The 27,583-nt window shown below is 39.4% G+C and overlaps 1 protein-coding gene across 1 annotated transcript in view; it reads right to left on the bottom strand.

Moving 5' to 3' along the window:
- Positions 1–402: 402 nt before the first annotated feature.
- CPE (carboxypeptidase E) overlaps positions 403–27,583 on the bottom strand; it is a 113,308-nt gene continuing 86,127 nt past the window's right edge. Inside the window, exons 5-9 of the mRNA XM_032413148.1 lie at positions 25,824–26,006; positions 10,294–10,433; positions 5,651–5,750; positions 2,812–2,930; positions 403–1,206 (exon numbers count right to left, since the gene is read on the bottom strand). Coding sequence (XP_032269039.1) covers positions 1,108–1,206; positions 2,812–2,930; positions 5,651–5,750; positions 10,294–10,433; positions 25,824–26,006 — 641 coding nt within the window. The 3' untranslated portion in view covers positions 403–1,107. The remainder of the gene's footprint in view (positions 1,207–2,811; positions 2,931–5,650; positions 5,751–10,293; positions 10,434–25,823; positions 26,007–27,583) is intronic.

The raw sequence follows: 27,583 nt of genomic DNA, 5'->3' as shown, positions 1-27,583 counted from the left end.
AATAACACGCACAGAGTCTGCACTGTGCTTGGCAAACAGCAGTCACTGGATAAATTTTAAAATGGCAAAGATAGTGGTGCCTGGTTGGCTCAGTTAAGGGGCTGACTTTGGCTCACATTGTGATCTCGTGGTCTGGGACTCGAGCCCCATGTCGGGCTCCCTGCTCGGTGGGAAGTCTGCTTCTCCCTCTCCCTCTGCTGCTCCCCCAGCTCATGCATGTGCTTGCTCGCTCTCTCGCTCTCTCTCTCAAATAAATAAATACAATCTTAATTAACTAATTAATTTTAAAATGGCGAGGATTAACAAGTGAGAGGCCATTACAGGAAATACACTTTCCATCACAAGACCACAACTCTAGACCAAAAATCATAGAGAATTAAAATAAAATAAAGACCATGGGGATATTTTTTTTTTACCTTTATTCGTTCAGAATGCAATTCTAGACCAATCTACAACCAAGAGAAAACCCTTAAACTTTTAAGTGGCGTTAACAGGCTGAATAATATAACGGTATAGCCCCATATGTACAAGCAAGAAGTCGATTTCCATTCTCATCATAAAACCTCTTTCTAAACATTTACATTTCCTTCCCATCCAAAAAAATGCATTAACATGATCATGCTTATATAGCTAGTCAGCACAAGACAAATGACGATACTGAACTATTGAAGTCTTGCGGTATAGTGCTCACAATTCCACGCTGTAACTGTTGACCTTTTCAGTGCATTCACCAGGTGGCACTGTCACCAATTACATTAAAAGCACTCCATTAATTTTTAAAGGCTAGAATTACTCAAAAAGTTTCTGTATCGTAAATAACATGGAATATTGCATTTAAGTCTAAAATGGCAAGATCACTTATACCTTTTCTACAGTCCTCCATGTAATATGTGTAGGAAAATGAATGTTATATGAGAAGAAACAGACCAAGTTCTTATATTTTTACCTAAAAGTCTAGTTATTTATTTTAAGTAGTGTCTATTGATACTTAAATGATTACAAAATAAATCAATGTTAAATATTGCACAAAATCTAAAGGAAAACGGCCACGTTACATCATACTATATTGTATAGAGAATGATTAAAAGCAGCTAATTAGAAGCTTTTTTAAAAATTTAAAGTTTCTGACATCATTTTCCACCATTCCATCAATTCTTCCTTTTCCTCTTCTTTCCTTTCAGAAAATGACTCCAGTTCAAAATCAACCTAAAGGAGAAAATCAAGAATATATTGTTACCAAACTGCGTGTGTATCTTTAAAAGCTGAAATTTTAAAAATGAGCGCAATTCTAGAGCTTATAGAATAAGCTCAGCTCAGCCACCTCAATTAAAGTATATCCTAAAAATCTCTTGTGACAAACAAAAGGTATTTTCAGGGGAAAAAAAAACAATCAAAAGCCATTATGTTTGAAATGTGCTTTGATCTTATAGTCTTGTAGGATTATTTAAAAGCAGATTATTTAAAGGCAGCTTATTTAAAGGCAATCTTTCCCTGCCAATAAGAAGATGTAATTTATAATTAATTTTTTTCCTTTGAGTATTCACTGAGCATCTATAAACCTTGAATTTTCTCCTAATAGCTGGGGAAATATGGCAGAATGTAGTTCAGTGTCCTGGTGTCCCAAACCACAGGTTCTGCTTTCCAGAATCTTGGCTCTGCTAAGGAAACTGATGGAGACATATCCATCTCCAAACCACTACAAAGGCCAATGGCCCAGGAACTCAACTCTGTGTGAACTGGGAGTTCTCGGCAGGTCTATGGAAATCCATGCACTTCAGCATAAAAGGCTATTCAAAATCTGTACTTCCCATCCTCAGTCCTCCTTGGGCCCTTTAGATACCCCTGCTCTCATTGCAAATAGAAGTAAGAGTTCCTTGATCTGGCCACTTAAGCCCCTAGTTATTTAGGAATATAACACTCACTACCTCCTTGAAGTAACACTGGCCAGAAAGGCTGAGATCCAAATAATTGAACATTTAACAACCTGTTTCTGGGGCTACTTTTTCCTAGGTTTCACTTGTCCAAATTTACCTCCTGATTTTAAAACACATACAGCCTAATGTACACATACATGCAATGAAAACCAAAGCACCAGTTAAAAATTCAAGATATTCTGTCTGCAAAACTAAGCACTTATACTCCAAACTTTGAGGCATGCACAAAAATGCAATAAATTCTTTTTAAGTAAGCCTTTCAATTGGAAATCCTGCAGGCCATTCCCTGGTTGCAAAAATATAATGCAAAGATTATAGAATGCAGTAGAATCCTGCTCCAAGGGAAGTTTTGGTCTCATCACCATCACCTTCCTAGTGAAATAAGTGGTACCTACTTAAATAAGATGCACTTTTTGATAGCTCTTAGCAGGGGGTCTTTCTCATAATATGCGCTTAATAAATATTTGGTTAATGCCTAAGATCACCTGACAGGCATAATTAATTTTTCCAAATACTCACTGAGTATTGTACTGAATGCTAGAAATAGAAAGATAAATGGAACAGAAATCTCATTTTAGATTGAAATCAATGTGGCAAATAAAAGTTTAATTTTTTTTAAGTTGTAATTGATTTTCTTGTGGATGTCTTCAAAAACTGAGAAACGATAAGGGAGCTTCACACTGAGTGGTATAAAATCAACCAAGGAGCCCTTGGTCAAGTCACCTGACTTTGCTAGGCCTCAGTTTTCTCATCTGTTAAATGGAGGTAATAGCGGTACCTACCTCAGAGGGTTATTATGAAGACTAAATATAAATCATTTGAATACGTGTGACACAGACGAAGTACTCAATAAATCTTAGCAATTATGATTTCTTACCCCAACAGCAGGGCTATAAGGAACTGCTACTTTCTTTGTTATTGCCAGATAGCCCGGAGCGGAGGCTGTGAGTTTATAGTTTCCGGGCACAAGCAATCTCCAGTAATCCCCGTCCTTTGCTGTAGGGAAACAAAATATCAAATCACATAATTATGCTATTTTAGGAATACCTAGTATACCTCAGTTCAACTTCTTTAATTCCCTATTTTTAAAGTAGATGTTTACGGAATTTGATAAAACTCCACTGAAATGAGTGTTACACTCTCTTAGAGGAAGAAATTTCTAATAGCAATTTTACAGATATTAATGTCAAATTGTCAATAAATCTTCTAAGATCATGGGTCCTCATAATCACATCAGGAGTGACACAGATGAAAAGATATATAAAGCCCCCAATCATGATGCCAGAGCATCTGGTGCTGTGTTTTGATTCTGGCCAAGTATCTTGCCATGAAGACCTGATGGGCTGAATCTAATCAGTGCTTCGCAAAGTGTGAGCCAAGACAGCCTCATTGGAAACCCTAAGGCACTAGCTAGAAATTTCTATTTCTGAAGATTCAGAATAGGTTGGTCTGAAGTGCTGGTCTGGAGGGACTGCATTTTCAACAAATTCTCTGGAGAATTCCTAAGCAGAGGTAAGGTTCATACTTTTTCTCACCCCACGTGTCCACAGCTCCCTCCTCATCTCGGTTAGGATCCCTGGCCACCCCTATATAATCAGTCTCATGCATGTGCCTTCAACTCATCTGCTTTTCCCTCTTGGTTATACATGCCAGGCAAGCCACCAACCCTGGATCATTTCTGGCTCTCCACCTGTCCCCATGGAGCTGGGGAAAACACACTGCCTTGCTCATCAGTCTCTGACTCATATACACCGACCTAACCTCGGGCATGGAACTGCCCTGTCTTCCTTCTAGTCCCTTCCTCCCTGGTCCTTCCACGCTCTCATCTTCCTAGATCAGTGAACATCAATCACTTGGGAAACTTGGTACAGTGCAAATTCTAGTTCGCTAGCCCTAGGGTGAGGCCTGAGATTCTGCATTCCTAACCAGCTCCAGGGCAGTGCTGAATTCAGCTGCTGGGCGGGGCACACTTTGAGTAGCCAGGCCCCAGTGAACATTGCACACTTTCTCCTTTTTCCTAACACCCCTGACACATCCTCTTCATCCTCACTCTCAGTTGATGCTTTCCATCTTACTTCACTGTGAAAATAAAACCAGAAAAAAGAAAAGCCCCCGTGACCATCTCTCCCAATCTTCCTCTGACTCCCACATCTCCTTTCAGCTGGTGCATCACTGATCGCCTTTGCTTTATAGCAAAATGTCTGAAGAGATTTGTCAATACTCTATTTCTAATGTCTCTCCTATTCTCTCTTAGACCCTCCAATGAGGCTCCCACCGGCCCGTGGAAACAGATTCTATAGGGATTCTCCACACTGGTTCATTCACAAGGTTCATCTTACTTGGCACTCCTGATCACTCTCTCTTTCTTGAAACACTTCTGGGTTTCCGGGACAATGCATTCAGTTCTCTCTCTACCTCAGGCTCCATTCCTCCTTCCTATCCTGCCCTCGAAAAGATCTCCTCAGATTTCATTCCTTTCCACCTGTATGTATTTCCTATGTTAGATTTTCCTAAAATGCCTGCATCATGGAATGCAGAAAAAATCGCATCTCTCTGGCACTTGGGTTAACAGGCAGAAGAGGCTCCATGTGGCCAGAGGGGACCGAGGCCTGGGTGCCCTCTCTGAGCTCCCTGAGGGCTAAGGGAGCAATGTCTTGGCACAAATTCTGGTATATTGGTTGGCAAGATGTGCTGGCACTTAGTGGGGTGTTGATAAATATTTGTTGAATAGATAAATAAATGGGACTTTAGGGGGGCATGTTAAGGATTTTTAAAAAATACCCAAGTTAGAAATGAGGTTAAGAAAGAGGTAATGGTATAGAGTGGGAAATAAGGTAAATGTTCATTAATTATAAGGCCTGGAAATATGTGAACAGTTCATAACTAAAAATATATTGTTGTTGTTGAAAAGACCCAACAAATGACAGTTAAAACTAAAATGAGCCAGATAAATGTTGATTAACAGGAGTAGGTAGGTTTGTCAGGAAAATACATCCTCGTCCCCAAACAGGGAAAACTGAAATGGTGTTTTGAAGTTAGAAATTACTAACATCCACCTCAAAGCTGTTAACATCTTGTTTGACCCTGAGTAAGTCTGCATTTGTCATACAGATTAAATGAAGAAACGTGTGAGAAATCCTAGACACACAATACACTGGCATTTTTCTTTCCTATTCTTTCCACTCTCTCCTGAGGTCCTCCAATTAACAGCTTGTCAGCACTTCAGATTGATCAGAAAGATGCTGATACTTCAACTCCAGCGAGTTCATTTGCTTTTGCCTCAAGAACTACACGGAACGTGATGGAATGAGCACTGGGTGTTGTGTGCAACTGATGAGTCACTGAACTCTACCTCTAAAACTAATAATACACTATATTGTTAATTAATTGAACTTAAAATTAACAAAAAAAAAAAAAAAAAAAAAACTACATGGAACCTCCAGTGGGTTGCACCACTGTGAGCTCCGGGCTGCGAGAGTGAGGAAAGGGCGCCATCTGCTGCTCCAAGTTCTAAGCCAGCAACCGTCCCGAGTAACTGCCTGACCTGCTCCCACAAAGGAAATTTAACTAGATCAAAGCTGGAGGAGAGAGAGGTAAAGAGACAGAAGGCATTCGATTGTTTTGCTTAGAATAGCGTTAAGAACTGTAACTAGGATAACAAGTAATCATGCTCTGTATTACACTAGAGCCTCCAGATCACGGCAGAGAACACCCACCAGATGTAACATCGTGCTCTATTCCTTCCACAGAGATGGTTGCATTGGCAATCGGGTTCCCTTGAAGGTCTCGGACAAAGCCTTTAACTCCTCGGTGTATCTGTGAAGGTCAAGAACCAAAAAAATCAAATTAGAAATTATCTAAGAACACGTTTCATGTCAAGAATCTCCTTAATTTCGGGGCACCTGAGTGGCTCAGTCGGTTAAGCGTCTGTCTTCGACTCAGGTCGTGATCCCAGGGTCCTGGGATCAAGCCCCACGTTGGGCTCCCTGCTCAGTGGGGAGCTTGCTTCTCACTCTCCCTCTGCCTGCCGCATTCTCTCTCTATCAAATACATAAATAAAATCTTTAAAAAAAAAAACTCCTTATTTTCGAGTAGAATACTGTAGATCCTCATTGTTTAAGGATCAAAATATGCTCAAATTGTTTTGAACATTCTCTACACTATTCTTTCTCAAGTGGACAAATGGGAAGTAATCCCCTGAAAATTGACATATCGTTCTGTGTCAAAGAAAGACAACAAAGTACCTTCCAAATCACCAAAACAAAACGAACAAACAAAAAGTCTGTCATATCTGTAAAGTAGATCTGGGCTTAGCATATTTCGTTACTTTCTCCCTCTTACATTTGGTCACCTGTGTGTAGGCTGTATGGCCCCTGCCAGCTAACAAGAATCACATTCCAGCCCTTTACCCCTTGTTCATGTTGAGTAAAAAGATATACTGTGACCAGGCTTGCAGTAACCCCATTAACAATATTCTTTTTGTTGAAAATAAGTGACACGAAAGATCTGTGAACTTCAAAACTGAAGACTGGATTGAGAAAGGAAACGGAAGAGGCGCTGTCGAGAATAACGTCCTGGCATTAAGCTGTAGTCGATAACTAATGCAATGCAAACTACAAAAGCAGCTTCTTCCTTCGTTTTTAAACAGAACTCAACTAAGTCAATATGTGTTTCAAGTGACAGAGAGTCACTTCAGGTTCCTGAGAAAGTGCTGCTTCTGGGACTACCAAATGGTGATTCATTAAGCTTAATCACTTAACAGAAGATGCCTGAACTTCCCAGAGGTTCAGCTTGGTCCTCACTCCATCTAGCCCTAGAAATCGAATTTTCTTTTGCTCCTGAGGATACTGAAATATTTCCCACAGAAGGTAGAATAAGTCTCAGGTCTGCCTTTGTCATCAGAGAATAAATCTGGCAGTAGTACAATGTTTTATCAAAGAGATGCCCCGTGTTATCAATCAACAAATCTTTTTGCATTTGCTATTTTTTTAAAAAAATACAGAATCTCTAAAACCCTACAAAAATAACATGTATTTCCTTTCTCTAAAGGCAATTTGGAGATCCGAAAAAATTTAGAGAAGAGGAAGAGAGCTACACAGAGAGCAGAAAATCAGAGGAAAAATACAAACTTTAAATTTCTTAATATGAGGGCTCTTCAAGGAAATTTAGAAGGCTTGTAAACAAGCCATTATTTACCCACATGTACTTTATGCTCACTGAGGCACTATAATCCTGGTATTATCAATATTATAAACCTTAGAGAAATGAAAGTTTTAAATTTCCTTGCCATTCGAAAATAAGTCAATCACTTCAAAAACACATAGTTTGCCTGCATTAGGCACAAATATACCCAGTTAATATTCATGACTTTATTTTTTCTGCCTCTGCAACCCAAGACTTATAGTATGCCATTTAAGAAATAGTGAAATAAGTAGATATCTATCTCTGATATGGCAATTTTGGAGCAAACTTCTCTGAAAAATTCCACTGTAGTAATAAATCTCAATGGAAGTGTTACGGGCTCTCACAACTCCACATGAATGCAGATCAGGAAATGCTGTCATTTTATGGCTTTTGCAAAGGAAATCATGGAAGTTCAAATTTCACTCATGCCTGAAGAAGCTATTTACTACACTTGTCCTTCCTATAATGCTCTCTCCTCAGATTCCAGGACATCAATCAACCAACGCTGGGGAAAAAAAAACAAAACAAACAGAGATTCCATTGTTACTAGAACTGTTCATATCACTGACCCTTAAGCCCTCCCATACGTTAGGTATCAGCCAAAGAGTTTGTTGAAATGGAGACTCTGGGGTCCTACTATGCGGGAAGTGGGATTGGGTGGTGGGCCAGGAAAGTCATTTTGAACAAGAACCTAGGTGATTCTGATGCCGGTGCCCAGAACCATTCTTCGGGAATTTCTTTGGGAATTTTAAGAACTAGACTGTCCCAAAGCTATTGAGCGAGAGGCTCTCCACCATAGCAAACTATTTATCTTAATTAACTTTACAATTCCAGTTCCTGCAAACATCCCTTTAAAGCCCTGCAAGGGATTTCCTTTCAACCAATTACAGAATTAGACCTTCTAATCACCTATTTTCCATGAGTTGTAAACTAGTCCACACTTAGACTTTAGGTCCAGGTGTTCCATTACTAAGCCCCACTGTACTCTGTCCCATTGTCAATAAAATAATTTCAACACAGAACTTCTGGCAGTCTTCACTGACCTGTCATCAGCCTTTGATTCCCTAAACTAAGTGTTCTATGAAGCAAGCTGGATGAGCCCATTGTAAATATCACTCCCAGTGCTTCCACACAGCTGCTACCAGAACACTGAGGTCCTAGCAGGGTGGGTCCTATGGGTCTGTGGACAGATCCAATTCTGATTCCAAGTGGCATTAAACAGGACTGTACGACCTGTTCCCTCTTCTTTCCAGCTCATTTCTATATAAATTGATGAGCTGATACATGCTTACTTGCCACCATAAATATAACACATATTCTCCTCTTTCCTGATGGTACACATTTGTGGGTTTTGTTTTGTCTTGAGTTTTTTCTTAATAACTAAGACCTAAGCAGCAGCTGAACCTCTTTTTTAAATTAATGAGCAGGACTGGTTTAGGGACCCAGTGTGCTGCCATGGCTTTTTGTAACTGACCTTTATTTTAGCATTTATCATCCTCTCGTGTGATTCGGTACTGACGTTTCTGAACTCACTAATATGAAGACTTCTATCCCCAGTGCTTCACAGTGTGCCTAAGACACTAGAGTACCTGAATAAATTTTTGTTGAAAGAACTATATAAATAGAATGAAAAGCACTATTATAAAGGAGTCATTATTTGACATCTAAGTGGAGGACTTTTCAAACAGCCCAGTCTTACTTCCTCTTCCCAAAAAATGTATTTATAGCTCTCCTCAAAGGAGATACTATTCGGGGGTTCTTATCAGGGTTGCTCTAGGGTCAGCATGGCTAATTATCCTCAGCTTTTGTTGTAGAAAATGCCTTTTTATATTAACATGCAGCAGGATTCCACTGATTGAAAAACTGTGTAATGTAATTTTTAATCTTTGTAATTGGTGGATCTATTCCATGAGAATCACTTTTAGTAAGGTGTTATATGGATATCTGACACGTGTAAAAGAATACTTAAGCTGATTTTACATTTTTTTAAATGCACTGGTGTCCTATGTATATGTTGTCCACATGTATGCAAATAGCTTCATGTTTATTTAACATCATTTGTTCATATCAAATTAGTTTTTAAATTAGTCGGGACTATCTGCTGGCGTGTGAAACTGACATCACTCTACTTAGCTTTGGGTGTAAAAAGCCACATACAGAATGGAATCTGAAGACCATCAAGGCACCGCAGGCAAGGATCAGAGTCTTTAGATCTGTTTCACCAGCGCGGCCCCTGGTGCCAATGTCAACATAGTATAGAGGTGTAGGGTGGGCAGGGGACTGGCCTGGGTTTAATCTCAGTAGGTAAGTTATCTTACTCTTGCAGATGGTGAGATTCCCCCCAAATTCCATAGAGACCCCACTGGAATGGCTCCTTAAGTGCCTCTCTAGCACAGATCTAGGCTTGTGTGTCATCAGAGGCAATATGGCATGGTGATTCTGGAAGGACACAGCCTGGATTCAAATTCTGCCTGAGTGCCTTCAGGCAAGCTGTTTGACTTGTCCGTGTCTCTGATCCCTCATTTTTAATTCAGGGATGATGATGATGATGACGACGATGATACAACTTCCATCATAAGGTTGTTGTGAAGATTAAATGCATTAATGATTACATGTAAGGCATTCAAAACAATGCCTGGGAAACAATAAACACCCAATAAAGGAAAGCTATAGGTATTATGATTACCTCAGATCCCGCTCAGCGGAGGGTGAAACAAGTGGGGCATATGGGGCACAGAATTTAAGAAGGCACTCACACTCGGGTGCTGATCCTATACCCACATGCCCTGAAGAATAAATGCCTCCTTAAGTTTTGGGCCCTAGGCACCTCACTTACCTCACCCTTGTCGTGGTCCTGCCTGGGATACCCTACAGGCCCCAGACAATCAGGGAGGAGGGTCCTAGGACTGCCTGGCTTAGAGCAATATGAATGAACACAGGATGTCACTTCACTTTACCACAAATCTCAGTTTAATCAGTTCTCAGTGAATATTCATGAGCCACAAAACCTATGACAAATGAAAGCCTGCTTGGACTACTACCGACATGTTTTCCAAATGTAGCATCCTCATTCTGAGTCAGATGGACTCCCGGACTGGACTCCTCACAGGAAACGATTGTATGCCAGGTTTAAATGCTCTGAGATCTCCCATTTTATGCTGGAGGTGGTGTTTACCTGCTCGAGGTAGCTAACAAGGGAGTTTTTATTATCCTCCCAGTAGCTCTTCAGAGTCTCTTCAGGTGGAAACTTTTCACAGCTAAGCTCCACAGTGATCTCGAAACAGTTGCTGCTGAGATAATTGAAGTCTTGCATTCCTGCCAAGGCACCAAATGGAAAGTCAAAATATACATGTGGAGACGAAAACTCTACACAAGCCGTTCTGCTGAATTGGGAGCTAAGCAAAAGATACACCAACCGGTGCATTTTGAGTAGCCTGTGGGAAACCACAAGGAAAATCACGTACCATAAGGGACAGAACAACATAATTGGGAGGCTGTTACTGCCTTAGAGCAGAAACTCTCTTGGGTTCTTAAGCAATCACTTAGCTTAAGGCATTGCTGTTGTTGGGTGCTAAAGCAGGCATCGACCACGTTTTGCATTGCTGGAATTGGCTTCAAAGAAGATAACAGGGAACAATGACATCAAAATGACAGAATAGGAGCTTTCTATGATCTTCCTAGAAAAAGAACGCCGATCTTGACAATCACCCATGGAACAAAGTGCCTTTGTGGAAGGCCAGGAGTCCAGGGCAGAAGTTCCAGCACACCACTGGAGGGAAAAATCAGAGACTGGATACACTGAAGAAAGTAAGAGTAATGGTTTTGCTTTATTTGCATCAGCCCTTCCCTGATGTGGCACAGCTCAGTACCAAGAGAGAACTTTTTGGTCCATGATTTCTCTCATGAGGGAAAGTGGGAATGTGAGTGAGTTGTGCTGGACACAGCTTCTTTCTCACCCCATCCAGAAAACTTAAGTATACTACATGACCGGGGCAAGGAATGGCTGGGAGAACAGTAGCCAAGACTTCCAGAGTGTATCAAAGGGATGTAGATCTTACTAACCACATCACAGACTCCATCAGGAAGCCTATCCATTAGCCACTGGGGACACCTTGCCTGCAGATCCCCTCAACTGGCCCACAGGCACCCCTAACATTCTACACACCCCATCCACACACCTCACCCTGTGGCCAGCTCCCTCTGCATGCCACTGACAGTAGCAACAGCAAGCCTTTTCAGATGCCTAATGAGCATACACAGAAAGCCGGCCCAACTCTGCAGGGCTGAGAGAAATTTGAGCATTTAGCACTGCCCTAGAGAAAGCAAACAGTAGGCTATCAGAAACTGGCCTGACCTTGCAGGATCAAAAGAAGGCACACAATTTTAAGAATTCTCCCCCTAAGAAGTAAGGAGGAGGTATAGCATAGAAAAGGTCTGGGAAAGCCTCAGAATTCCTAACAGGGCTAAGAGAAGTTATTACTCTACCAAAGCCTGTTGGTAAAGACAGAGGAGGTGACCTTCTTCTTCAAATGGGAAGGCAACAACACAAGACTTCAAGGAACATGAAAAATCAAGGAAACATGACACCACCAAAGGAACACAATAATTTTCTAGTAACCAACCCCAAAGAAATGGAGATCTGTGATTTTCGCAATAAAAAGTTCAAAATAGTTGTTTTAAGGAAGCTCAGTGACCTACAAGAAAAAACAGAAACAAATTCATGAAATCAGAAAAATTATACATGAGCAAAATGAGTTGAACAGAAAGAAATCATAACAAGAACCAAACAGAAGTTCAAGAACTAAAAAACAACAACAACAACAAAAATACAAAGAATTAAAAGGAGGAAAATGCAATAGGGAGCATTAACATCAGACTGGATCAAGCAAAAGAAAGAATCAGGAGGCAGATTCTTTTAAAGGAAGCAGGTCATTTAAAATCATCCAGCCATAGGAAAACAAAGACAAAAGAATGAAAAAGAGTGAAGAAAGTTTACATGACTACAGGATACCATTAAGAAAACAATCTACGGGGGGCAAAAGATGGCAGAGGAGTAGGGGACCCTATTCCAACCAGTCCCTGGAATTGAGATGGATATCTACCAGACCACTCTGAACACCCACGAAATCAGCCTGAGATGTAAGAAGATAGATCTGGATCTCTACAAACAGAATATCACAGGCGGTTGGTTTCAAGGTACAAAGCAGGGAGCCGTGATTCCGCAGGCACATATCGGAGGATAAACGGCAGTGGGAGGGAGCCTGGCTGCCGGGATCCTATACTGCAGGTGAGCGACAGCCTCCAGTGCTGGGGACCGGGCACACACTCGAAGACTGGTAGCGGCGGGGAAAGGACTTTAGGGTTGCCCCTGGACGGAAACTCAGAGCTGCGGGGCCACGCGTGTGAACTGGGGGCGGCTGGTGGTTTTAGAAGCCCAAAGAGCAGAGACGTGCCCCGACCTGGAGGCGAGGACTGGGAGCACTGCTGAGAGGCGCACAACCCAGGACCACTGCAGTTTTAAGCAGCACAGACAGAAACGGAGATAGTGTGGCCTGGAGAGCTCACTGAAGAACAGACTGTGATCTCTCTGCTCTGAGGCAGAGGACTGGAAAGGGTTTCTTCTGCTCGGACTCTTGGAAAAGACACGGAAAGCCACCAGGGAAAGCCACCAGAGAAAAAAAGCCCCCAAAAAACAGTTTTCACTGAGTCCATCACCCACCACAGGGGGCAGGGCAAATCTGCTCAAACAGGGTTGCTTGAGTAACAGCACGGTAGGCCCCTCCCCCATGAGACAGGCTGGGAAAACAAGAGGCCAGCAACCCTAAGGTCCTAGAAAACAGGTGCATCTTACTTGGGATGTGGTCAATAATTTGGGCTCTGTACTTCCCCTCAAACACCCCTCAACAGAATGACTAGGAGGAGGAACCCCCAAAATAGGAAAGACTCAGAGACTCTGACTTATGCCACAGATTTACAAATGGTTTCAGATATAACCAAGATGTCGGAGATTGAATTCAGGCTAGCAATTGTGAAGACAATAGCTAGAATGGAGAAATCAATTAATGGCAACATACAGTCTCTAAGGGCAGAAATGAAAGCTGAATTGGCAGAACTTAAAAATGCTATCAATGAGATCCAATCCAATCTAGATAATCTAACAGCTAGGGTAAGTGAGGCAAAAGAACGAATTAGTGACCTAGAAGACCAATTAATAGACAAAAAGGGAAACGAGGAGGCCAGGGAAAAACAACTCAGAATCCATGAAAATAGAATCAGAGAAATAAGTGACACCATGAAACGTTCCAATGTCAGAATTATTGGAATCCCTGAGGGGGTGGAGAGAGAGAAAGGACTAGAAGATATATTTGAGCAAATCGTAGCTGAGAACTTCCCTAATCTAGGGAATGAAACAAACACTCGTGTCCTAGAGGCAGAGAGGACCCCTCCCAAGATCAAGGAAAACAGGCCAACACCCCAGCATATAATAGTAAAACTCGTAAACCTTAGAACCAAGGAAACCATCTTAAGGGCAGTTAGGGGGAAGAGATTCCTTATGTACAGAGGAAGGAACATCAGAATGACGTCAGACCTATCCACAGAGACCTGGCAAGCCAGAAAGGCCTGGCAAGACATATTCAGGGTACTAAATGAGAAGAACATGCAGCCAAGAATACTTTATCCAGCAAGGCTGTCATTTAGAATAGATGGAGAGATGCAGAGCTTCCAAGACCGGCAGAAACTGAGAGAATATGTGACCACTAAGCCGGCCCTGCAAGAATTATTAAGGGGGGTTCTATAAAAAGAGAAAGACCCCAAGATTGATATAGAAAAGAAATTTACAGGGACAATCTATAAAAACAAGGTCTTCACAGGCAACATGATGACAATTAATTCATATCTTTCAATAATCACTCTCAATGTGAAAGGCCTAAATGTTCCCATAAAACAGCACAGGGTTGCAGACTGGATAAAAAGACAGGAACCATCTATATGCTGTCTACAAGAGACTCATTTTGAACCTAAAGATACATCTAGACTGAAAGTGAAGGGATGGAGATCCATCTTCCATGCCAACAAATCTCAAAAGAAAGCTGGGGTAGCGATTCTTATATCAGACAAATGAGATTTTAAACTAAAGTCTGTAGTTAGAGACACAGAAGGACACTATATCATTCTTAAAGGGTCTATCCAACAAGAAGATCTAACAATTGTAAATATCTACGCCTTCAACTTGGGAGCACCCATCTACATAAGCCAACTGTTAACTAAAATAAAAAGTCATATTGATAACAATATGTTAATTGTAGGAGACCTCAACACTCCACTCTCAGCAGTAGACAGATCATCTAAGCAGAAAATCAACAAAGAAACAAGAGCTTTGGGTGCCTGGGTGGCTCAGTTGGTTAAGCGGCTGCCTTCAGCTCAGGTCATGATCCCAGGGTCCTGGGATCAAGTCCTGCATAGGGCTCCCTGCTCAGCAGAGAGCCTGCTTCTCCCTCTCTCTCTGCCTGCCTCTCTGCCTACTTGTGCTCTCTCTCTCTATCTCTGTCAAATAAATAAATAAAATCTTTAAAAAAAAAAAAAAAAGAAAAGAAAAGAAACAAGAGCTTTGAATGACACAGTGAACCAGATGGACCTCATAGATATATACAGAACTTTCCACCCTAAAACAACAGAATACCCATTCTTCTCAAGCACACATGGAACTTTCTCCAGAATAGACCACATACTGGGTCACAAATCAGGTCTCACTGATACCAAAAGATTGAGATTATTCCCTGCACATTCTCAGACCATAATGCTTTAAAACCGGAACTCAATCACAAGAAAAAATTTGAAAGAAATTTAAACACTTGGAAGCTTAAGACCACTCTGCTCAAAAATGTTTGGGTCAACCAGGAAATCAAAGAAGAACTTAAACAATTCATGGAAACCAATGAGAACAAAAACACACTGGTCCAAAACCTATGGGATACTGCAAAACTGGTCCTAAGGGGGAAATACATAGCCATCCAAGCCTCACTCAAAAAATAGAAAAATCCCGAATTCACCAACTAACTCTACACCTTAAAGAACTAGAGAAAAAGCAACAAACGATACCTAAGCCACACATTAGAAGAGAAATAATTAAGATTAGAGCAGAGATCAATGAATTAGAAACCAGAAACACAGTAGATCAGATCAACGAAACTAGAAGCTGGTTCTTTGAAAGAATTAATAAGATCGATAAACCACTGACGAGACTTATCCAAAAGAAAAGAGAAAGGACCCAAATTAATAAAATTATGAATGAAAGGGGAGAGATCATGACTAACACCTAGGAAATAGAAACAATTATTAGAAATTATTATCAACAACTATGTGCCAATAAACTGAGCAATCTGGATGAAATGGAGGCCTTCCTGGAAACCTATAAACTCCCAAGACTGAAACGGGAAGAAATTGACAACCTGAAGAGGCCAATAACCAGTAACAAGATTGAAGCAGTGATCAAAAACCTCCCAAAAAAACAAGAGTCCAGGGCCTGATGGATTCCCTGGGGAATTCTACCAAACATTCAAAGAAGAAATAATACCTATTCTACTGAAGTTGTTTCAAAAAATAGAAACAGAAGGAAAACTTCCAGACTCATTCTGTGAGGCCAGCATTACCTTAATCCCCAAACCAGGCAAAGACCCCACCAAAAAGGAGAATTTCAGACCGATATCCCTGATGCATATGGATTCCAAAATCCTCAACAAAATTCTAGCCAATAGGATCCAACAATACATTAAAAGGATCATCTACCACGACCAGGTAGGATTTATCCCCAGGATGCAAGCGTGGTTCAACATTCACAAATCAATCAGTGTGATAAAACACATTAATAAGAGGAGAGAGAAGAACCATATGGTCCTCCCAACTGATGCAGAAAAAGCATTTGACAAAATACAGCATCCTTTCCTGATTAAAACTCTTCAGAGTATAGGGATAGAGGGAACATTCCTCAAGTTCATAAAATCCATCTATGAAAAACCCACAGTGAATATCAACCTCAATGGGGAAAAGCTGAGAGCCTTTCCCTTAAGATCAGGAACTTGTCAAAGATGCCCACTCTTGCCACTATTGTTCAACACAGTACTAGAAGTCCTAGCAGCAGCAATCAGACAACAAAAAGAAATAAAAGTATTCACATTGGCAAAGAAGAAGTCAAACTCTCTCTTTTCACAGATGACATAATACGTTTATGTGGAAAACCCAAAAGACTCCACCCCCAAATTATTAGAACTCATACAGCAATTCAGTAATGTGGCAAAATACAAAATCAATGCACAGAAATCAGTTGCTTTCTTATACACTAAAAATGCAACTGTAGAACGAGAAATTAGAGAAATGATTCCATTTACTATAGCACCAAAAACCATAAGATACCTTGGAATAAACCTAACCAAAGAGGTAAAGGATCTATACTCTAGGAACTACAGAACACTCATGAAAGAAATTGAAGAAGACACAAAAAGATGGAAAAATATTCCATGCTCATGGATCGGAAGAAAAAACATTGTTAAAATGTCTATGCTACCCAGACCAATCTATACCTTCAATGCCATCCCGATCAAAATTCCAATAACACTTTTCAAAGTGCTGGAACAAACAATCCTAAAATTTGTATGGAATCAGAAAAGACCCTGAATCGCCAAGGAAATGTTGAAAAAGAAAAACAAAGCTGGGGGTATCACGTTGCCTGATTTCAAGCTATATTACAAAGCAGTGATCACCAAGATAGCATGGTACTGGCACAAAAACAGACATATAGACCAATGGAACAGAATAGGGAGCCCAGATATGGACCCTGAACTCTATGGTCAAATAATCTTCGACAAAGCAGGAAAAAATATGCAATGGAAAAAAGACAGTCTCTTCAATAAATGGTGCTGGGAAAAATTGGACAGCCACATGTAGAAGAATGAAACTCGACCATTCTCTAACACCATACAGAAAGATAAACTCAAAATGGATGAAAGACCTCAATATGAGACAGGAATCCATCAAAATCCTAGAGGAGAACATAGGCAGTAACCTCTTTGACATCGGCCACAGCAACTTCTTTCAAGATACATCTCCAAAGGCTAGTGAAACAAAAGCAAAAATGAACTTTTGGGACTTCATCAAGATAAAAAGCTTCTGCACAGCAAAGGAAACAGTCAACAAAACAAAGAGGCAACCCACAGAATGGGATATTTGCAAATGACATTACAGATAAAGGGCTGGTATCCAAGATCTTTAAAGAACTTCTCAAACTCAACACCCAAAAAACAAATAATCAAGTCAAAAAATGGGCAGAAGACATGAACAGACACTTCTCAAAAGAAGACATACAAATAGCTAATAGACATATGAAAAAATGTTCATCATCATTAGCCATCAGGGAAATTCAAATCAAAACCACATTGAGATACCACCGTACACCAGTTAGAATGGCAAAAATTGACAAGACAAGAAACAACAAATGTTGGAGAGGTTGTGGAGAAAGGGGAACCCTCTTACACTGTTGGTGGGAATGCAAGTTGGTATAGTCACTTTGGAAAACAGTGTGGAGATTCCTCAAAAAATTAAAAATAGAGCTACCCTATGACCCAGCAATTGCACTCCTGGGTATTTACCCCAAAGACACAGATGTAGTGAAAAGAAGGGCCATATGCACCCCAATGTTCATAGCAGCAACGTCCACAATAGCCAAACTGTGGAAAGAGCCGAGATGCCCTTCAACAGACGAATGGATAAAGAAGATGTGGTCCATATATACAATGGAATATTACTCAGCCATCAGAAAGGATGAATACCCAACTTTTACATCAACATGAATGGGACTGGAGGAGATTATGCTAAGTGAAATAAGTCAAGCAGAGAAAGTCAATTATCATATGGTTTCCCTTATTTGTGGAACATAAGGAATAGCATGGAGGATATTAGGAGAAAGAAGGGAAAAATGAAGGGGGGGAGATCAGAAGGAGAGATGAGCCATCACAGACTATGGACTCTGAGAAACAAACAGAGGGTTTTAGAGGGGACGGGGGTGGGCGGTGGGTTAGCCCGGTGATGGGTATTAAGGAGGGCACGTATTGCACGGAGCACTGGTGTTGTACGAAAACAATGAATCGTGGATCACTGCATCGGAAACTGTATTGTATGGTGACCCACATAACATAATAAAATAAAATTTTAAAAAAAAAGAAAAAAAACAATCTACACATCACAGAGTCCCAGAAGGAGAAGAGAAAGAGAAGAGGCAGAAAGCTAATATCAAGAAATAATGGCTGAGAGTGTCCTAAATCCAGGAAGAAATTTGGACATCCAAGTTCATAGGTCCCCAAAAATTTCAATTCAAAAAGATTTCCAGGACATATTAGAATAAAGCAGTCAAAAAAATCAAAGACAAAGAGATAATCTTAAAAGGAGCTAAAAGGGGGAAAAAAAAAAAAAGCTTATAACTTACAAAAGAACAGCCCCCACCCCCGCCATAAGGCTATCAGCAGATTTCTCAGCAGAAACCCTATAGGCCAGGAGACAGTGGGATGATATGTTCAAAGTGAAAGAAAAAAACTGCCAACCAAGAAAACTTTACTCAGCAAAGTTGTCCTTCAGAAATGAAGGAGATACTTTCCCAAACAAACAAAAGCTGAAGTTCATCACCATTAGAACTGTCTTACAAGAAATGTTGCAAGGCGTTCTTGAAGCTGAAATGAAAGGATACTAATGTGTAACATGGAAACATATAAAAATATGCAGCATACTGGTAAAGGTAGGTATAGAGTTAAATCCAAAAGATTCTAATACTGTATTATGGTAGTGTGTTAATCACATAACTCTAGTATAAAAATTAGAGGACAAAAGTATTAAAAATAACTATAGCCACAATAATTTACTAATGAATACATAACATGAAAAATGTAAACTGTGACATCAAAAACAAAATATTGGTGGGGAATGGCATAAAAAGTGTTTTTGTAAGCAATCAAAATTAAGTTATCAGCTTAAAATGGACTGCTATGTCTATAAGATGTAAGCCTCATGCTAACCACAAAGCAAAAACTTATAATAGATTCACAAAAGATAAAGGTATAAGAACCAAAGCATATCACTAAGGAAAATCATCAATTCACAAAGGAAGTCAGAAAGAGAGCAAGAAAGGAATAACAGAACTACAAAACAGCCAGAAAACAATAAGATGGTATTAATATATCTTTTAAGTGTTAATGGTTTAAATCCTCCATAAAGACATAGAATATCTGAACAGATTTTAAACAAAACAAACAAAAAACCAGGATCCAACTCTATGGTGCCTACCAGAGCTTCAGAGCCTCACATCATCTTTAAGGACAATGAAAGTTTGGAGTGAAGGAATGGAAAAAGATATTCCATGCAATTGGAAACCTAAAAAGAGTAGGGGTAGCTATACTTTTATCAGACAAAATACACTTTAAGCCAAAAAGCTTTAACAAGAGACAAAAAAAGTCATTATAAAATGATAGAAGGGTAAATTTCTCAAAGGAACTAACTCTTGAGAATTATATATGCACTCAACACTGGAGCATCTAAATATATTAAGCCAATACTAATAGACCTGAAGGGAAAAACAGACAACAATTCAATAATAATAGGAGACTTCAATATCCCAGTTTCAACAATGGATAGATTATCCAGTCAGAAATCTATAAGTAAAAACTGTCCTTGAACTATATGTTAGACCAAATGTACCTAACAGACATAAATGGAACATTCCATCCAACAGCAGAATTACACATTCTTCTCAAACCCACATGGAATATTATGCAGGATAGATTCACAATTATGTAGAAAATTAAACCAACACACTTCTGAACAACCAATGGGTCAAAAAGGAAATCAAAAGGGAAACCAAAATATTATGAAACAAACAAAAATAGAAACACAGCACACCAAAACTTATGGGATGCAGTAAAAGCAGTTCTAAGAGGAAAGTTTATTACAATAAATGCCTGCATTAAGAAAAAAGAAAGATCTTGAATAAACAATCTAACTTGATATATCAAGGAACTAGAAAAAGAAGAACAACCTAAGTCCAAAGTTAGCAGAAAGAAGGAAATAAGAAAGATCAGAGCAGATACAAATGAAATACAGACAAGAAAAACAAAAGGAAAGATCAACAAATCTGATAGCTGGATTTTTTTTTAAAGATAAACAAAACTGACAAACATTTAACTAGACTAAGAATTAAGAGAGAGAAAACTCAAAAAATAATCAGAAATGGAAGAGGAGACATTACAACTGATATGACAGAAATGCAAAGGATCTTAAGAGACTATGAATGATTATAGACCAACAATTGGATAACCTAGAAGAAATGGGTTAATTTCTAGAGACATACAGCCCACCAAGACTGAATTATGAAGAAACAGAAAATCTGAAACAGACCAATTACTAGTAAGAAGATTGAACAAGCAATCAAAAATTTCCCAACAAAGAAAGGCCCAAGATGGTTTCACTGGTGAATTCTACCAAACATTCAAAGAAGAATTAACACCAATCCTTCTAAAACTCTTCCCAAAAACTGAAGAGGAGGAAATACTCCCAAACTCATTTTACAGGCCAGCATTACCCTGATACCAAAGCCAGAAAAGGACATTACAAGAAAAGAAAACTACAGGCCAATATCCCTGACGAATACAGTTGCAAAAATTCTCAACAAAATACTAGCAAACTGAATTCAACAGCACATTGAAAGGTTCATACAGGATGATCAAGTAGACTGTATATTTGGGATATAAAGATGATTCAACATATGCAAATCAACAAATGTGATACACCACATTGATAGAATGAAAGATAAAAATCACAATCATCTTGGGGCGCCTGGGTGGCTCAGTCGTTAAACGTCTGCCTTCAGCTCAGGTCATGGTCCCAGCGTCCTGGGATCGAGCCCCGCATTGGGCTCCCTGCTCCACAGGAAGCCTGCTTCTCCCTCTCCCACTCCCCCTGCTTGTGTTTCCTCTCTCGCTGTGTTTCTCTCTCTGTCAAATAAATAAATAAAATCTTTAAAAAAAAAAAAATCACAATCATCTCAAAAATTGCGTAAAAAGATTTTGACAAAATTCAACATCTTTTCACGATAAAAACTCAACAAATTGGATGTAAAAGGAATGTACCACAACATAATAAATGCTATATATGGCAAGCCCACAGCTAACATCATTAATGGTGAAAGGCTGAAAGCTTTTTCTCTAAGATCAGGAACAAGAAAAGGGTGCCCACTCTCACCACTCCTATTCAACATAGTATTAGAAGTCCTAGTCAAAACAATCAGGCAAGAAAAAGAAATAAGACATCCAAATTGGAGAAAATGAAGTAAAACTGTCTTTGTTTGCAGATGATAAGACAGTAAAACTGTCTTTGTTTGCAGATGATAAGGACACAGGAAGTCCTAAAGATTGCACCGAAAAACTCTTGGAACCAATAAATAAATTCATTAAAGTTGCAGGCTGCAAAAACAACATACAAAAATCAGTTGCATTTCTATAACTAACAATGAGCTATCCAAAAAACAAACAAACAAAACAATCCCATTTACAACAGTATCAAAAGCAATAAAGTACTCAGGAATAAATTTAACCAAGGAGGTGAAAGATCTATAAACTGAACACCATAAGACATTGATGAAAGAAACTGAAGAAGACACAAACAAATGGAAAGATATCCTGTGTTCATAGATCAGAATTAATATTATTAAAATGTCCATACTACTCAAAATGATCTACAGATTCAATGCAATCCCTATCAAAATTCCAATGGCATTCTTTAAAGACAGAAAAAAATTCTAAAATTAAATGGAACCACAAAAGACACCAAACAGACAAAGCAATCGAGAAATAAGAATAAAGCTGGAGACATTACACTTTCTGTCTTCAGTCTATACTATAAAGCTATAGTAATCAAAATGGTATGATACTGGCATAAAAACAGACACACAGATCAAAAGTCCAGAATTAAGAGCCCAGATATAAATCCTGGCACATACAGTTAACTAATATTTGACAAGGGAACTGAGAATATTCAACGGGTAAAGGCTAATCTCTTTAGTGAAAGGTATTGGAAAACTGGATATCCACACACAAATGAAAGACACTGGAATGTTATTTTACACCATACACAAAAATTAACTCAAAATGGATTGAAAAAGTAAATGTAAGACCTGAAATCATAAAGCCCCTAGAAGAAAACATAGGGCAGGGACGCCTGGGTGGCTCAGTCATTAAGCGTCTGCCTTCGGCTCAGGTCATGATCCCAGGGTCCTGGGATCGAGCCCCGCATCGGACTCCCTGCTCCGCGGGAAGCCTGCTTCTCCCTCTCCCACTCCCCCTACTTGTGTTTCCTCTCTCACTGTGCCTCTCTCTGTCAAATAAATAATATCTTTAAAAAAAAAAAAAAAGAAAGAAAACATAGGGGAAAAACCTCCCTGTCATTGGTCTTTGCAACAGCTTTTGGATATGGCAACAAAACACAAGCAAAAAAAGCAAAAATAAACAAGCAGGACTACATCAAACTAAAAACTTCAGTACAGAAAAAGAAACAGTCAAAAAAATGAAAAGACAATCAATCTATAGAATGGGAGAAAATATTTGCAAACTATCCGATGAGGGGTTAATATAAAAAATATACAAGGAACTCATACAACTCAATAGCAAAGAAACAAATAATCCAATTAAAAATGGACAAAGAACCTGACTACACATTTTTCCAAAGAAGACATAGAGATGACCAACTGACATATAAGAAGATGCTCAACATCACTAATCATCCAGGAAATGCAAATCAAAGCCACATCTCAAACCAACAGGTATGAGACATCACCTCATACCTGTTAGAATGGCTATTATCAAAAAGATAAGAGACAGTAAGTGCTGGCAAAAATGCAAAAAGAAAACTTTTGTGCACTGTTGGTGAGAATGTAAATTGGTATATTCACTATTGGAAAGGTAGGTTCAGAGGTTCCCAAAAGAATTAAAAATAGAACTACCATATGATCTAGCAATCCTAATTCTGGGTATATATCCAAAGAAAATGAAATCATTATCTAGAAGAGATAGATATCTGCACTCCCATGTTCACTGCAGCATTATTCACAGTAGCCAAGACATGGAAACAACCTAAGTGTCCATGGACAGATGAATGGATAAAGAAAATGTGGTATATATAAACAATGGAATATCATTCAGCCATAAAAATTAAGGAAATCCTGCCATTTGCAATAACATGGATGGACCCTGAAGGCATTATGCTAAGTGAAATAATTCAGACAGAGAAAGACAAACACTGAATGATCTCACTCATATATGAAATTTTAAAAAGCCCGCTTATAACTGCTTGTTATAAAATGAGTATGTTCTGGGGAGCTAATATACAGCATGGTGACTACAGTTAACAATACTGTATAATATATTTGAAAGCTGCTGAGAGAGTAAATATTAAATGTCCTCACCACAAAAAAAAAAAAAAAAAAAAAGAAAAATGGTAATTATGTCAAGTGATGGATGTCTTAGCTAACCTTATTAGGTAATAATTTATGCAATACATACAATAAATAAATCACATCATACACCTTAGACTTACACGATGTTATATGCAATTATATGTCCATAAAGCTGGGGAAAATAAAATTTTTAAATAATAATAATTTTCTTAAAAAAGACAATAGGGTCAAACCCTCAACCCTTACTGGGCTACTAAAGAAATGTGCATCCCTCTAAACCTACCTCTCTATCAGGGAAGAGCTAGGACAGTCATATAAGATGGTCTGACCTACTATTTTGTTCTTTAAGTCGAACCAATAGCACAGTAGATTCCTAAGGGCTTGGGAGTCTTAATAAAATACTACATACTAATTTAACATTCACTGAGTATCTACTACATACGAGGCATAATAAGAACACTGCAAACTGTACCGAGAGAAGATTCTGCATCCAGAACAATTTTACTTTGAACCTGATTCAAGCTAGTAGTGAATGCTATTGGTACCCACAGGATTGCTTTTACTGAGCCAGGGGGTCCATCCCCAAATTGCTGTTTGAGTGTTGGCTGTTAAGAGCTCAGAGCTGACCGCTGTTTTCTAGGAGAGCGGCTGATAGAAACCACCTAGCTTGGGAGGTTACTCCCTCCTATCTCTCATTCCAAAACCCTCCTAGCAATCCCCAACCAAAGACTGGCTTATATGAAGCCACCAAAGGTTGGTCCCCTTCCCCTAGCCTCAGGGCAGGATAATCCTGCTTGTGATTTAGACTTGAGGCCTTCCTCCCAATGGCTCAGGCCGACGTTATGGCTGTCCCTGTGACCACATCCTTGTTCACCTCGATCCCCCTCCCTACCCTGCTTGCCTCACTTCCATACAGGGTTTTTCCTAAAGAGCACTTCCTCAATAAATTACAAGCAACCAAATCCTTATCTCAGGCTCTGCTTCTAGAAAACATGGACCTAGGACACTGATTTCATTCACTATCTAGAGAGCTAAAGAAAGTCAAAGCTTTCTTTGATTATTGTGGTTCATAATCACTAAGATTAATATTATTATTATTGTTATTGTCATTATTTTACAGATATACATCTCTCGGTATTCTGTAGACAATACACTGTTTGTCTATAAACGTAATTCCAAAGGAATCATTAAAGTTTTTATAAAAATTGAATTATGAAATTACTTCCCATCTGACATATTCGACATAGTCTAAATCCTAAATCTGACTTTATTTCTCAGGCTATAGGGGGACAAAAGTGCTAAATCTGATCTGGCCTGATGCAAAATATAAGTTAAAACAAAACAAACATATATCAGAAAGAAAAATATCAGGAAGAATATTTTTCTCAGGGCATAATTCAATAAAAGAAGCATATTAAACAAACCCAAACCCTATAATTCGCTAGTGCTGCTACTGCCCTAATTCTCTTGCATTTCCAGGTGGGTCATAGAAAATCGTTCTTGGGCAAAGAGGGTGGAAAAAAAAAAACAAAACATATCAGTATCTTTACATTTCAGTCTTCATCCTGGATAGAGTGTGTGTTACACAACTGTTGATGGTCCGACTAACCATGAAAATAAGAGTTCTATAAAGTCTACGTGGGGCAAAGGGAGTCAGGATTGCTGCCCTGGTCACCTAGAAGATGCTTCCTCCAGCGAACTTGCTGCCTGTGAGCTTTTCCCTTTTCCAACCCCATAAAAGGTGAAGAGCTTCATGATCTAATAGTGCTTATTACAGTAGTGAATATAAACTAATATTCCACATCAAATAGTACCCATTATCCCATCATTTAAAAGAAAAATAAAAGGTATATGGACCAAGGGTATACACTGCCCTCTAATATATACATTTGACTATAGTAAAAGCTTAACTAATATAATATATATAATAAGGAAGCTATCTTAAGTAGGATATTTCACAATATTCGATTTATATCTTTCCCATGGACGTCTTTAGTTCATTTCTCATATGTCTTCAATTAGCATCTTGATTTTTTAAGAATCAACAAAAACAAAACTATACATAGCAACCATTCATGCAGAAAACTAATTTTAATGGATGAACCATAGATTCCGTCTATTTCTTAATGTTTGAGGAGGACTGAAAGCTCTCTACATCTAAATGGTAACTATAAATAATTCGCCGAAGCACCGAAGCACAAAGCGAAAGGGAAACTCACCGCCAGGTACACTGTACCAAGCAGCACCATTGGTTGTTCCATCTACAAAGCTGCTGTCGTCGTCGTTCTTGCGACACGGTGGCCGACTGGGGTCAGACATGGGTGGGTTAAAAGAGGAGTACGCCCGAGCCAAGCTTTGGAAAATGGCGTCATCTGGGCAGGAGCTATATTCATGAGCACTACCTAGAAAATAAACCCACAAGGTTAAAGAAATTAATATAGACCAAAGAGCATTGCGTGTTTTTGAAAGAGTGGTTCAGTGTTGTCTCTTGCTGACCTATTTTTTTTTAAGATTTTATTTATTTGACAGAGCGAGAGAGAGCAGCCGAGGGAGAGGTAGAAGCAGCCTTCCCGCGGAGCAGGGAGCCCCATGCGGGACTCCATCCCAGGACTTCGGGATCATGACCTCAGCCGAAAGCCGACGCTTAACCAACTGAGCTACCCAAGTGCCCTCTTGCTGATTTTTTTTTTTTTTTAAGATTTTATTTATTTATTTGACAGAGAGATAGAGAGAGAGCGCGCACAAGCAGGGCGAGTGGCAGGCAGAGGCAGAGGGAGAAGCAGGCTCCCCGCAGAGCTAGGGGAGCCTGATATGGGACTCGATCCCAGGACTCAGGGATCATGACCTGAGCAGGAGGCAGTCGCTTAACCAACTGAGCCACCCAGGCGCCCTGATTTTTTTTTTTTTTTTTTTTTTTATCAACATCACAATGGGAAAGGAGTGATGGTCTAAATGCTCAACAATTACGCTTAGTGTTTAAGTTATATACCATTCTGTTCCACACCACAATGTAGAAATTGGGTAGAAAGGACATTCTACTTATGCACTGAAAGCTTCATGAGAAAAGGTGATAAACTCGTGGTAAACTTGACCTGAGAAAACAGAAAGGAGATTTCCATTGTTAAAATTTTTAATTTAAAAAATGTGACCTCTGGGTGCCTGGGTGGCTCAGTCGGTTAAGCAGCTGCCTTCCGCTCAGGTCATGATCCTGGGGTCCTGGAATGGAGCCCAGTGTGGGGCTTCCCTGCTCAGCTGGGAGTCTGCTTCTCCCTCTGCCCCTCCCCACCCCTGCTCATGTGCGCACTCTCTCTCTATCTCTATCTCTCTCTCACTCTCTCAAGTAAATAAATAAAATCTTTAAAATAATAATAATAAAATAAAAAATGTAACCTCATAGCCACCATGAATCATTCTCACACATCCTTTTCAGTATTTGAGTTTTAAAGTTTAAAAAAATCTCCCATGTGTAATATAAAAAGAAATAATACATATTTTGATACACTGTGTCTTCATATATGATAAAATATGCCAGGCTTTTAAATTTCCCAGCTATTGACAAACTACAAAATCTATAAATTTTAATGTTTCACCAAAGACTCTCTTCAAGGCTCAAAGTTTCCCATATCTAAAATTATCATCGTGTGCTTGCAAAGAATGAATTCTTCAAAGACCTTTGAGAACCCATCCATAGCAGGAAATTTCTTGGAGCGACAAAAAGTTAAGTTGAAAATAACTATCTGACTAAAGCTTGCTGTGCCTGAAATTTAACCAAAACTAATTTGAGAAAGTCAAAGCACCACTTTCCCCTCCCTGACACCACTAGAAACAGTTCCAAATGCAAAAGCGTGAGTGTATGGTAAGACGGGGAGAGATCCACATGGGCCCTGATCAAGCTGCAAAAAGACCGCTTTCATTTTTAAGCCATCTTGTACACAAACCTGTATCATTTCCATTATCTCTCGATTCTACCAGGGTTCAA

This window comes from Phoca vitulina, unplaced genomic scaffold (assembly GCF_004348235.1).
Source record: "Phoca vitulina isolate PV1807 unplaced genomic scaffold, GSC_HSeal_1.0 scaffold14, whole genome shotgun sequence".
NCBI classification, from domain to species: Eukaryota; Metazoa; Chordata; class Mammalia; order Carnivora; family Phocidae; genus Phoca; species Phoca vitulina.
The sequence above is the reverse complement of the archived record's forward strand: the minus strand, read 5'-3'. Positions and strand labels throughout refer to the sequence as shown.